This window comes from Lepidochelys kempii, chromosome 3 (genome assembly GCF_965140285.1).
Source record: "Lepidochelys kempii isolate rLepKem1 chromosome 3, rLepKem1.hap1, whole genome shotgun sequence".
Classification (NCBI taxonomy): Eukaryota; Metazoa; Chordata; order Testudines; family Cheloniidae; genus Lepidochelys; species Lepidochelys kempii.
The window spans coordinates 208,849,561-208,863,124 of NC_136382.1; the positions used below are offsets into that span (position 1 = coordinate 208,849,561).

The window sequence follows — 13,564 nt, forward strand, 5'->3', positions numbered from 1 at the left end:
GTGGCTCAGCTGGTGAGCTCTGATGGAGCAGCGTTCTCAGTCATCACGGCCTGGGCCCAAGGTACCCTCCTCCATACCTGGGCCTTGCCTTAAAGCCTCAGCTCCTGGAGGCAGGGGATTCCCAGTCACAACTGTCACTCACAGAGCAGTGCAGGAAACTGCCCAATGACTAATATCCCCCCGTGGATTGGTCTGGTCTCCAGGTCTGGGGCCTGGCACAGGAGTGCAGAAGGCTGGGGATGGTGCCCCCAGCTGGCCCCCCAACACTGCTCCAGGATGGGTTGGAGGCAGCCAGCCTCACGCGTCACACGTGCCCAAGGCAGGAGAGCTCAGGTTCCAGCGGCAGGGGGGCAGAGAGATGGCTCCGTACCTGGGTGAGAGCTTGCTGGGATCTAAAATCCTCTCCTTCCCCTTCCACTGGATGTGTGGTACCGGGTCGCCCTCTGCCTGGCACCGCAACACGGCTGTGTGCCCCTGGTACACCGTCGTGGGCTCCGGCTCCAGCTTAAAGGTGATGTAAACTGAACACAGAGGTCACAGCTTCTCAGTGCCAATGCGAGCTCTTCTCCTACTGCCGCTCCCCACTCTCCCCCGCCAGGTCTACGCAGGCTCCCTGGACATCCCAGCTCCCGGGGGGGGACCCTCAAACCAGGAGGTAAGCACTCAGATGTCCCCCTTGTCCAGCACTACCAGGGGGACCTGTCCTGGGGCCGGCGAGGGGGAAGGTCAGAGCAGGGCCTGTGCGAGGGGTCAGCGTGGGGCAGGACAGCTCCCTGCCGGTGGCATTTTCCCAGTACCACAGGCTGCAGCGGGGGGCTGGCACAGCTGGGGGCGGGAGAGGGAGCTGCACAAACAGGACGGGGTTTTGGGGTGACTCGCGCCCTGACCCAGCGGCACATGGACGAACAGACGCTGCCAGCAGCTCAGCTGACTGGGAGGCCATGACTTGCAGCACCAGTAGGTGCGAAGGGCTCATGGTGCTGGGGATCCTGAGGCCAGAGCATGCTCCCTTCCTCAGGACGGATGTTTAAGGGGCGGTGCCCAGGAAATGCCCCTCTGGAGCAGGGACCGACCCAGGAGGAGCGCAGCACTCACCTGCCACCGTGAGCTGCACCGTGGCCCGGATCTCGCCCTGGGGGCTGTTGGAGGCGATGCAGGTGTAGTTACCAGCGTCACTCCGGCTCACCTTGCGGAAGTGCAGGGCGCCAGCGTTGAGGCTGACGTGAGCCGGCAGGCTGCTCCCATCTGGAGGGCAGAAACGGGGGTTACACTGCAGCCACACAAAGTAGCAGGAGGCTCTGGGCCCTGCGGGCTCCAGCGCTGTGCCCAGGACATGGGCAGCATGTATCCTGCAGCACGGCTGTGGCCTGGGCTCCCCCTTGCTGCGGCGCTCAAGAAGGGCACCGAGCTACACAGCCGGGCCAGAGGCCTTAGGCCAGAACGATCCCTGGTGCCGAGCCCAGCCCCCGCCACGCCAGGAAGTCAAGCCCCAGGCAGTCCAGAAATAGACCACGTCCCCCCCTCACCTGTTTTGAGCCATTGGATGGTGGGCTTCTCACGGCCAGTGGCCGAGCAGGACACGGTGACCTCCTTGTCGAATTCCATGCACTGCAGGGGCTGCGGGGGGGGCGTGAATTTCAGCTTCTCTGGAACAAACACAGACGGGGCAGTCAGCCCAGGGACCCCTGAGTGTAACTGATCCCACTGCCTACCCGCCCCAGCACCAGGGGCCGTGCCTGGAGACCCGTGCCGGGAGCGGGGGCCATGCCTAGAGACCCGCGCCAGCACCAAGGGAAGAGCCTGGAGACCCGCACTGGCATCGGGGGCCGTGCCTGGAGACCTGCACCGACCCCGGGGGTGCTGCTGCACACGTACACAGGGAGCAGGGGCCCCGCCCGGATACCCGGCCCTGCTGCACACTCACATAGGAGCAGGGCTCACGCTGGAAGAGCCAAGGACCCATGGAGGGAGAGGCCAAAGCAGCTGGTGTCCCAACCCAGGAGTGCAGCGCCTGCCCAAGCAGGGCGAGGAGGGGCACGGGGGGTCCCCGCAGCGGCACGCAGCCGCCCGGCCTACCCAGGACGTGCACGCGGGCATATCCCTCGATGCTCCCCGCCGGAGTGCTGCTCACACACTTATACACAGTCCCGTCGTACACCTCCACGTTGTTTATGCGCAGCGTCCCGTTCTCCGAGATCTCAAAGCGCGAGTCCTGCCCAACCAGAACAGCAGCATCAGTCCTGCTGCCCTCCCCTGCCCGGGCATGCTGCTGGCCCTGGGGAACTGGCCCTGCCCTGGCCCGCAGGCCCATTGCAGGGGCAGTCAGCGGCTGGCTCGGCCGCCCCTGAGGCTCTGCCACCTCCCCTGCCAGGGCTCAGGCTGGGACCTGGCCCACTGGAGCAGGCCAGGGAGGGGCTGCGGGGCAGGGGGTAGAGACTGGGGCTGAGGTGTGGGGCAGAGCCAGGGGAAGTGGCCTGGGGCCCAGGGAGCTGACAGTGGCAGGCGGGGGGAGACATGCAGGGGGTCCTAGCACTGGGCAAGGTTCATTTCAGTGTTCCATGGATTGCAGCTGCCCTGGACCGACGTGCAGCCCAGAGGCAGCAGGGAGAGCGCGGCTGGGAATGAGCCGGTCCCCAGGGCTGCCCGGCCGGTGGAAGAGCACGGGTGCTGGGAGCTGCGGCCGGGCTGGCTGGGGTTCACGCGTCACACTCACCTCGGAGATGGAGACGCCGTTGCGATACCAGGTGACAGTGGGTTTCAGGGAGGCCTTGCTGAGGCAGTGGAGATAGCCCGGCTTCCCCTCCTCCAGCTGGCTGTCCCTGGGCATCTCCACCCACCTGGGCACCGCTGGGGATGAGGGCACAGCGTTACCTGGGCTCCTGCCGTGCTTGCCTCAGCCACACCGGGCAGTGCCCCTGGCTGGCCTGGAGAGCTCGGGCACCCGCGGTACTGCACCACCCGCCCGCCCAGCGTGGACTGCTGGTGACGTGACGTTCGGGGCCACAGGAGCTCTGCTCTGTAATGTGGGGGTGGGGCAGAGGGCCTTTGGGAAAAGGCCCCACTTCCTCCCAGAGCCACGGGGACACCTGGGCACTGCCCCCGGGCTGGGGAGACCTGCCGGAGGCCACCCCAAAGACAACCAAGACAGCCTCCTCCCTGCTGCGTCTGGGGCGGTCTGCTGGGCGAGGCTCTGCTACGCAGCCTGCCCTCGTTCAGCCTTTGCTCCAGAGTCAGTGACCCACGGGGCATTGCCCGTCTGCCATCTCAACCCACCGCCCCTGCCCAGCACCCCGCACCCACCACCCCCTGCCCAGCCCCCCACAGCCCATCTCCAGAGCCCCCTGCCCAGCCCCCAGTGGAAAATGCTTACTGGCTACGGTGACACTGAGGTCTTGCTTCTTCTCCCCAGCCTTGTTTGCCGCGTGGCACACGTAGGTGCCAGCATCACTCCCGGTAACGCTGGTGAACACCAGCTCCTCGGCCTCCTGGTGCACCCTGCCACTAGCAGGTATCGGGAGGCCGTTCCTCTCCCACCAGACACGGGGCTGGGGCATGCCGCGGGGGGCGGGGCAGGCCACGCGCTGCTCCTGGCTCGCTATGAAAACCTTCGGGGAGAACGGCGCCATGTCCTCGATCTCTGAGAGAAAGCGGGGGAGAGGTGACTTACCCCCAGCCGTGCCCCGAGGCCCTGTGCCTTGCTGCCCCAGGCGCTGGGCCTCAGCGCAGATCCAGGCAGGGATCCAGGGAGCAGAGCAGAGCTCCTGGCCCTGGCTGGGCAGTGGGACAGGACTGCTCTCCCATGGCCGGGCAGCCCTGGAGAACGAACGGCTCATCCCCAACCACTGGACAGAGGCAGTGCTGCGCCCGCCTGGTTCAGAGTACGGCCAGGGCCACGCGAGTACCTGGCCAGCCACCCAGGGCCTTACCTGCCAGCCGCAGACTTGCCTCCAGGACGGTGGGTTTCCCTCTCTGCCCGTGGCCAATGCACCTGTAGATCCCCGTGCTGCGCGCTCTCACCTGGGTTATCAGCAGGGAGCCATTGGCAAACACCGTGATCCTGCACAAAGGGAGTGAGTGGCCGAGCATCAGCGAGGGGCTGAGACAGGAGGGACAGACGTGCAAAGCCGCAGCACGGCCCTGTCTAAGCAACACGCTCAGTGGCCACGCGCTCCCTCCCCGCATCCCCTCTGCTGGGCACTGGAACACGAAATACAGGGGCTGGGGGGCAGGCTCTCTTCCCCACCTGGGACAGGGGGCAGGCCTGGCTGCCCACCTCAGGAGGGCTGGAGGTGGCTCACAGCTGCTGCTGCCCCAGGATGTGCGCTGTGCAGGAGCATCTCTGATGGCTCAGGGGCTGCCGGCGGGGAATCCCGGGGGAGATGGTCCCGGACGCACAGGCCCCAGGCCTGCGAGGGGATCCTGAGGCAGGCAGTGTGGGTGCCCATCCTGAGCGGGCGCAGAGCAGGGCCCCATTTCGGGACGGTGCATGGCACTGGGGTTCGGGGCTGGCTCGGGGATGAAGGGAGAGCGCACCTTGAGTGAGTACCTGACCCTCAAGCTACTCGGTCCCTCATTGACACATTCAGCACCACCCAGTGAGGAAACCTGCTCGGCCCAAGCCCCGCCACACTGCTTTAGCCTTCCCCTCCACTGCCGTCTCCTCTGCCCTTCCTAGCCCCCGGGCTCCAGTGGGCTGTTGGTGTCACAGCTCGGACCTGGAGCCAGTGCCCCCAGGAGGTTTCCACCCCTCAGAGCCATGGGGCCGGGCTGGCTGCAGACAGCCCCACAGCGGCTACACTCAGCTCTGTTGGAGGCAAGAACCATCAGGTCTGTGAAATGCCAGCGGGGATTCTGGGCAAGCCCCCTGTGCCCCGGGCTGCAAAGATCGAGCCTGGGGTCTTCACAAATGGGAAATAACAGGGAATAAAACAAAACCCAAACTGAAACACAACGAAAACCTCGCCCTCTGGGCCAGGGCGACACTAGCTAAACTAACAGCGGCTAGGGCATAAGCAGTTGGCCAGGAGCAAGCCCGGATCATGAGCTAGCCCAGGCGAGGGTGCTGTAGTGCAAGGAGGACTGAAATGCTGATAGGTAACCACAGGATACCAGCTGATATCAGCCTTAGATCTCCCAGGTCCGGAACATCAGCAGACGTCTGACCACCACAATGCCACGGTAACTGACGTACATGCTAAGAAGCTTGAGGTAAAAGGCCTGGTAACCTGTGGGAGATGGGCACCCCAACATTAGTGGGGGGCAGAAGTTCAAATAAGGAAAAGGGGCTGAACCCCTACGGAATATGCAGTAGGCACAGGGGCGCCAGCGTCTCACACTGGGAAAGCTGATCCCAGCCTGTGTACCCTGGGAGACGGCAGGATGATGGTGAGGACAATGACTGACCCTGCGGGTTTTCGCACGGGGAACGGTGCGAGTACATGGCTGCTCAGACAGTCACTCTGTATTCGCTCTCTCTACCCCCCTTGCTGGGTGGGAGTTTTTGTGATTTTGCTATTGGTGTTACTAAAACTATTGCAAACTCAGAAGCCTTTTCCCAAAGGTGCAAGTCGGGATACCCAATTTAACAGCAATGCCAACACCACAGCCTGATCTGGGGCCTAGAACCCACCAGACAGTGCAAATCTGTCAGCTGGCGATTCTTAAGCAATCAATACCATTGATACCCAATCAAGGGATCAGGCACCAGCGCTGGCTGGGCACCCCCAGCCCAGGCCTGCCAGACCCAGCGTCACCGCAGTGCTCCACAAAACACACAGAGCTGTCGGCATGTGCCCAGCAGAGGGTGCTCGAGAACTTCCAGTGCCATTCCTAGGCTTTGGAGGGCGGGTCAGGCTTGTTGCCATGTGCTGCAAATGGCTCCCTCTTGCCCTCAGCTCTTCACTCCAGATGCTGGCACAGAGCAATGGCCAGGCACGTGTCTATTCAGTCACGGTGCGTGTGCTAAGTACCATTGAGCACGGCCACTCTGGGGCTGGCTGCCCATGTCCTCAGCTCTTGAATCAAGCGCTGAGATACCCCAGGCTTCCAGGTGATTCCCTGCCATCCCTGCCCCTCTCAAGCTGCCCCATAACCCAGCGTGCTGCCACATGACAGAAGAGAACCAGGCCAAGGGCCAGCAGCAACAGCCTGGGCCAGCTTGGGGGAGAGAGGGAACAGAGGGATCACGGTTCACAAGGCAGGTGCCCTAAGAACAGGGTGGGGATGGTAACAAGCCACACTGAGGCCTGGCCTGGCCTGGCATACCCGCAGGTTGGCAGTAGTTTAACTATAGGGGTGTTTTTAAACCAATGTCGTTAAGGCCGTGCAAAGCGCAGTGCGGACGCTCTGCCTGCAGGCAAAGAGTGACTTGGGTCAAGCCAGCTTCGACCGATTCCTTCCTGACCTGACCTAGCCAGCAATCAGACTGCTTTCCCTCATCCCGCCTCTCAACCGGGGAGACAAGCCCCCAGGCTGCTGCTCGCCTTCCAGGCCCTTGGCAAGTGACCGGCACAGACCGCGCCTCATGGGAATTGGGACCCGACCCAGAACGAGCCTGGCCCTTGGACTGGGGCTGGAAAGGGCAGGGAGGGCACCAGTATGGGAAGCGGGATTGATCCTCTCACACTCGCAGGGCTCGTGGCTCCTCCAGCCTTGCAGGTCTCAGGAGCACGCGATGAAATGGGAGACGGGTTTCCTTTCCTCTGCCAGTTTGGGTCCTCTCGCCCTCCCCAGCGCGGTGGGGGCGGGGGCACTTACCGTGTCTTGTTGGTGATGGGAGAGTTGTCCTCGAAGACCCACTCCTGCGTGGGAGGAGGCACTGCTGTGAACCGGCAGTGGAACATGGCCTCTTCATTCTTACTCACGATCAGGTCCTGTGGGATGATCACCGGGCGAGGGAAGCTCTCGTCTGGGAGGGGAGACCGCAGGAACATTAGGGTGGCTGGAGTCCCACCTCTCCCCCGAACGCCAGCTCAGCTCCAGCAAGACACAAGACGCAGGGAGGCCTGGCCAAGGGGCTGGCGGGAATCCCGCACAGGGCTGGGCTGCAGCATGCAAAGAGCCTGCCAGGACAGGGACCCTCGCGCCAGTAGGTGCTTATACTCCTGTCCCGGCACAAGCCCTGCCTCCTGGGGAGGCTGCCGGGTCCTCGCTTCTGGCTTTTTGGCTCCTAGCTCCCTTCGGGAATGCTGACCAGTCTGGAAAGCACAGCCAGAGCCACAAGCGTCAGTCTGCTGCCGCAGCCCAGCCCAGCCATGGGCAGGGCCAGCAGAGCTGGGGAGCCTTCCAAGAAGCCACGGAGAGGGGGCCTGTCCGACACAGCAGGGTCTGGCACCAAGCTGCTTGCTCCCTTCCCACATGGCAGAAATGTACCTTCACCCAACCTCCCTTCTGGGCATGCCATCCCTCTGCCAGCTACAGCCCCTCTGCAAGGACCAGCCAAGACTGGGAACAGGAGTGGTGGCTAAGGCCTTGTCTACACACACACACGGCGTATCGCTTCACCTGGACTGGGAGGGAGAAAGCACTCCAGCCCCTTGGGTGGATGCTGCTTTCACGCTGCCTACATTGGTGGACCCGGTACATGGCACCTTTATCCCGGTATAAGTGTGACTGCGCTGGGGCTGAAGGGGTTTAACACACGGATACAACGGCACCTGCTGCCCGATACAAGCACTGTGCGCAGAGCAGAGCGGGGCCGACAAACCCGCCAGCTCCCTGCTGGGGCCCTGGGGCCGTGCGGCAGGTATTTAGAAACATCACTGTCTGCGCCTGCCTCGGGGACGAGGCAGGGCTAAAATGTGGCCATGCAGGAGGGGTGCTTGCTCCAGTCCCTAGCTCAGGCAGGGCCCCTGTGAATGACAATTTCCCCTCCCTCCTGGGGGACGGAGGAAATCACACCAGCCTGACACTTCCCCAGCTGCGGCAGATCTGAGGTCACAGCCTCATTGATGTTCTGCAACATCAAAGACAAGGCAGTTGACACAGCACTGACCAGCCCTCTCCCTGGGCCCCCCAGCCTGTGGGGTGCGCCAGCAGCCCGGGAGGGCAGAGCGCCCCTTACCGATGATATTCAGTGTGAAGTTGTTGCTGCTGCACACCATGCCCACGGCGTTGCGAGCACAGCAGTAGTAGATGCCGTTGTCCTCGGGGCTGGCGCTCTTTAGGGTTAGTGTCCGCTCCTTATTGCTGATCCCGTAGCTGCTCCGGTCATCCAGGAGCTGGCTGCCATCCCGGAACCACTGGCCCGTTGGGCTAGGAGACAGACAGGCATGTCAGTGTGGTGGCCAGCAGCGGGCCTGAGAGCACATGCACTGAGGAAAGCAGCCGGGAAATGGCCCGCTCGGCTGACCCTTCGTTGCACCCCGCTGGCCTGGACACACGTAGACACAGCTCGGGAAGCCATGAGGCATGCAGCCGTTCCAATGACAGACAGTGACCCCGTTCAGCAACACCAAGCAGATCCAGGACCTCGGGCTCTAGGCCCGCCCTTACTGTGCTCCCGCCGTTTGCTCTCTCCCCCGATGCTTACTCCTGCCTCTCACCTTCCCCCTAGGCTTTGGTGGATCTTCACAGGAGAGACAGACAGAGAGAGAGAGAGAGCGAGCGCGCAGGTGAAAGGCGAGGCAGAGCCCAGCCCGGACGCTGGCGAAGCGAGAGTAGCTCCTTACCGCGGATGGCCGTCGATGTGGCAACGCAGCGTCACAGAGGTAGAGGGCTGGATCTCTGCCACGCTTGCTGGGTGCTTCAGGACAACGCCACCCGTTTCGAGCCCTGCAAAAAGAAAGGGAGTTTGACCATGCCTGGCCTGGGGGCTGCGCTGGGAACGTGGGGGAGGGGCAACCCTATCAGCCGCACCCAGAGGGCTCAGTCAAACCACGGGGGTCGCCCAGCTCATCACAGACCCATTCGAATTGGAAACTGTGCAAAGAGGGGCAACAAAAACCTTCAGGGGGATGGAACAGCTTCCGTCTGAGGAGAGATGAAAGGGACTGGGATGTCTCAGCTTGGAAAATAGAGGACTGAGGGGGACACACTAGCGGGCTATACAGTCACAACTGGTGGGGAGAAAGGGACTACGGAAGTGTAATTTATCCCATCCCATCACATAAGAACCAGGAGTCAACCAATGAAATTAATAGGCAGCAGGTTTAAAACAAACTGAAGGAAGTATTTCTTCACACAACGCACAGTCAACCTGTGGAACTCACTGCCAGGGGATATTGTGAAGGCCAAAAGTAGAACTAGGTTATAAAGGAATTGGATAAGGTCTTGCTAGACCATTGGGCTGACCCAGCATGGCCGTTCTGGTGTTCTGTAATGTTGACAGGGAGTGGCGCACAGGAGAAGGGTTTAAACATTGGGCCGAGGCCTGTGCTCAATGTCATCCAAGGGGACAAAAGTCCAGCATAGCCTGGAGCAAATACTCATAAGGAGAGTCAGCAAAAGATGGAGACAAGCACCCCAAGACAAACAGCCTGCTGGAGGTAAAGGAGTTGGGCTAAGGACTGGCGGAGCTCAGGGCCACTGACCAGCATCAGATTACTCCAGACACTGCACAGACTCCAGCTCGCAGCTCTCCATGCCGACATCACTGCGGGAGTGTTGCCAGGCTGGGGCATAGCTCCCCACCGAGCTGGCAGGTGGTCGGGGGTGGCCTGGCCTCACATGGTAACAGGGGAGCTCTTTTCTAATAGCCATGTCTGAAGGCTTGTGCCTGGTGTGGTGGAGGGAAGGCGGAGAGCAGGAGAAGGGTAACGCCCACAGGAAAGACCTATCCCAGCTCCCAGCCCATTCTCCGGGTGGTGGGCACTGCAGATCCCTGCCTAGGCTTTGGTCCAGTTTGGCAGCTCAAAGTGCCAAGGTCTCCCACCCACTCCTCCAGCCCATAGTCCCACAGCCTGGCACAGCTCCCAGCTAGAAATCGCCCCTCCTAACCTGGTCAGTCCCTCTGCTCCCACTTACCCACCGAGGAGTCAGACAGCACATCTGCTGGGTCTTGTAGGAACCACTCTGTGTACAGCCCAGCTCTTCACTCACTTTGACAGCTCCAAGGGAAGAACAACCTGGCCCCACCCCGTCCCACCCTGGCCACATCCCTGAGGACTCACTGGGTCACTGTGCCTCTCTGCGGAGGGGAGGGGTGACTGGGCCAGGCCTGGAGACCAGTGGCCGTGGTGCGTGCCGCTCCGCAGCATACATCAAAGGAAGGAGCCAGGCCGTTAGCAAGCTCTGGGAAAGCGGACACCAGCTGAGGGGATGTCTAGGCAAGGAAAAGGCAGCAGGAAGGAGGGCTGTACCCGCTCCCATGTGCCCACCCCAGGAGTCTGGGTCAGGAGGAGCGTGCCTGGGGCAGGCTCACTGGCCCTGCTCTCGTACTCACACTTGATGTTGAAAGATGCGTTGGCCGTTCGGGCCTCCTCTCCCGTGACCGTGCTCCTGGCCACGCACTGGAAGCCCCCGGCGTCCTGCTGCCGATCCACGGCGGTGAACTTCAGGTTGCTGCCCTCCTGGAAGCGGCGCTCGGTGTCCTGGATGAAGAGCCCATCGTGCAGCCACTCGAACTCCACGCCGCTCGGCTCCTCCACCTCACAGCGCAGGATGGCGCTGCGGCCCTGCAAGGCGTCCTGAGAGGACGGCTCCTCGGTGAAGAGGATCCGCGCCCGAGTGCCCACGGCTGAAAGGAAGGCAGGAAAGGAGGTCACCGGTGGGGCCAAGGGGTACCCTGGGGAAGGGGTGCAGCTCAGATGAAGCAAGAGCAGCCTCCCACGGGAAGCGTACAGGGGAAGGGGTCAGCCTCTCAGCTCTCAGCAGGGGAAGACAGCGTGAAACAGGCCCCAGCAGGACCTGGGGAGATGCAGGCCATGCCTGGGGGGCGGAGACGTTTCCTACAGCGTCTGAAGGGGTTTTTCCATGGCTGCAGTTAAGCTGCCTCCCTGAGCGGCAATAGCTAGTCTGGTGGGAGAATCCTGCTGCTGTCCTGGCCACACCCACACCGGGGTCTAGGTCAGCATAACAGTTCCACACCTAGAGAGGGACATGTGAATTCTAAGTGTAGACCCATTTCTCGAGTGCCCCGCTGTGACAGAACGCCCCCGCCGCCACACCCTGCACACCACGGCAGTAATCTGTGTACAGATACGCCTGGGGACATCTCAGGGACAGGGCTGGAGCAGCATTCTATGTAACGCTCTGAGCAGAAGCCGAACTCATGACTGAAGGGCGTTTGCCAGGCAAGTCTGGGGGAGGGGAGGTAAACCTGCTTCTCAAAGACAAAGGACAAGTTGCCGCCCCAGCCAGGCAGGTGCCATCAAAGCTGACGGGCCATCGACTACCAAGTGGCCATTCGTTGGCAAGGACGGGGCAGGAACAAACAGATCTGATCTCAGCAAACAGCAGCATGGAACCTCTCCCCGCACCCCCGACTCCTTGTCTCCTGGCTCTCAGGGAGAAAAACCTTTACCTAGGGGTCACCCTCAGGACAATGCATTTCAAAAGAGGACTGAACTATAAAAGTGAGGGGCAACCCCCTGGTTCTCTCTCCCTGCCCATCTCTCTCCTGTTCACCTAAGACCAGGAAAGAAATGCTTATTGGGCTTTGGGAGCAGATCCTGGCCGGAGGGTTTGGTCAGCAGCGTTACTGGACACGTGCTCATGGACTTCACCGTGAGCCAAGCCCAGCTTGGGAAGCGATTTATCTTTATTTCTCTTGGAACCATTTCTGACTTTCGTGCCTCTTTACTTGTACCCTGAACAGCTCTCTCCTTGCAATTAAATACACTCGTTTTATTCTTTAATTAGAATTAACCCAGCGTTGTGAACTGGGTGGGTAACTCGAGCTGAGGCAGACTGCTGTGTCCCGATCCCGTGAGAGGGGCTACACACCTAACACATCTGGGCTGCCCAGGAGAGGGCTGGACACGCATAACAAACGTTTTTGGGGGGAATCCAGGACTGGGCATGTGCTGGGGTCACCCTGGGAGCAGTAACAGTAGAGACACTGGGAACACAGCCTGCTTCTTTCACTACACACCCGCTTCAGAGCATTCTGACCCAGAGCGCCCTGGAGAGGGCTGCCACGCTTAAGGGGCAGCAGGGCAGGGAGGGGGTGCTCCCACTCCAGGCAAGGGGCTCCCCCCAGCTCCAGGCCACATTCCCAGGGCTCAGCACCCACAACTGGGGCCAGACTGACAAGAGGACTCAGCCCCATGAGCGCAGAGATTGGCCTGGGGGCAGAACGGCTGGGGAACGGCTCGGTTAACGGGTGGGGGAGAAAGGTGCTGGGGGCCCCCTGTGGGCAGCTCTGCCTAGGCCCGGCTCCAGGACCCCCCGCTCACCAGGCTGTGACTTGACTTCACTGCCCAAGCAGGTCAGAACTACCTCCCCACCCAGGTTTGTCCTCGCCCCCGTCTGCGCTTCGGCTCAGCAGCCCAGCAAAGGCGCAGTAAGCACCTCACTGCAAACCCTGCCCTTCTGTAGTGAAGACACGGCCTAGGACTTTACCCCGTTAGCCAATATCTGCTCCACAACCATCATGGGGTGCAGCCCTAGTGCCGACAGGGCACACTGTAGCTTCCCCGCGAGTCGGAAGGGCGTGATAAACGCTCGGGCTAAGCCGCAAACTGCCCTGTCAGCACTAAGGCTCCCCGCGCTAGCTCGTGCCAGGCCAGAACAAGTCCTTCCAGCTCAGAAAAGAGAAGGCCAAAGTGAAAAGCAGCCTCTGAGCAGCCTCCCAGCTAGCACCAGGACGCAGCTCCGTGTGCCACTCCACTGCCCGAGGCGACGTTTCTCACTGCTCTTCCCCGTCCACACAGCGCCTGAGCCTGGGGAACACAGTGCAGGACACGTCCGCCTTCTGCCCGGACTGCTCTCTGTCCTGCTGACAGGCAGCAAGCTCAGGCCTGACCGACGGGGGAATGCAGGGAACCCTCCTGGCCAGGACGCCAACACCCAGGCCCTGGTGGAACCCGGAGGCTGAACAAGGCTGCACTTTCAACGCTACAGTCCTGATCCCAACGCTCAGGAGCTGGGAACTGCTGTGATGGGAACCCCCGGTGTGCACTGGGACATCTGTTACAATGGCTTCACTGTGCAAAGTGAGATACACACCCACACGCTTTCCGTGCCCAACACTACAGACGTCCATACAGCCCTCGGGACCACTGCACCATGATCTAGTCCAGCCCAGCAAGGGTTAAACACGGTCTGGTAAGAGACGCCCAGACGGTTTCAATTTCCTTCAGAATTGGGACTTCGAGCAGTCTGGATTTACTACATCTGAAGCCCCAGAGGGATCGTCTGTCGCCCAAATCCATGGCCCTCCCTGCAGCTCCGCCCAGGCAGTCTAGGGGTGCCGTGCCCCAGCGCACACAAGCTGCAGAGCCCATGAACTGCATGCCGATGGCCTGTCCTGAACACAGGCCAACTGGAAAAGCTCCCTTCTCTCGGGGGAGCGCTGGCAGAGAAGGGGCAGAGCCCGGGGCTGGGCTGCTGAGAGGAGTCACAAAGGAACACCCCAGCTCTGAGCCACATCGAGTGGAGGGTCAGAGTCTCTGAAGCCTGGAAT

General features: G+C 61.6%; 1 protein-coding gene across 1 annotated transcript in view; it reads right to left on the bottom strand.

Annotated features, from left to right (window-relative positions):
• PTK7 (protein tyrosine kinase 7 (inactive)) overlaps positions 1 to 13,564 on the bottom strand; it is a 96,148-nt gene that overhangs the window by 9,781 nt on the left and 72,803 nt on the right. The window contains exons 2-12 of the mRNA XM_073339839.2: positions 10,382 to 10,675; positions 8,670 to 8,772; positions 8,063 to 8,253; positions 6,757 to 6,907; positions 3,927 to 4,057; positions 3,371 to 3,637; positions 2,714 to 2,847; positions 2,077 to 2,212; positions 1,527 to 1,646; positions 1,096 to 1,245; positions 371 to 521 (exon numbers count right to left, since the gene is read on the bottom strand). Coding sequence (XP_073195940.1) covers positions 371 to 521; positions 1,096 to 1,245; positions 1,527 to 1,646; positions 2,077 to 2,212; positions 2,714 to 2,847; positions 3,371 to 3,637; positions 3,927 to 4,057; positions 6,757 to 6,907; positions 8,063 to 8,253; positions 8,670 to 8,772; positions 10,382 to 10,675 — 1,828 coding nt within the window. The remainder of the gene's footprint in view (positions 1 to 370; positions 522 to 1,095; positions 1,246 to 1,526; positions 1,647 to 2,076; positions 2,213 to 2,713; positions 2,848 to 3,370; positions 3,638 to 3,926; positions 4,058 to 6,756; positions 6,908 to 8,062; positions 8,254 to 8,669; positions 8,773 to 10,381; positions 10,676 to 13,564) is intronic.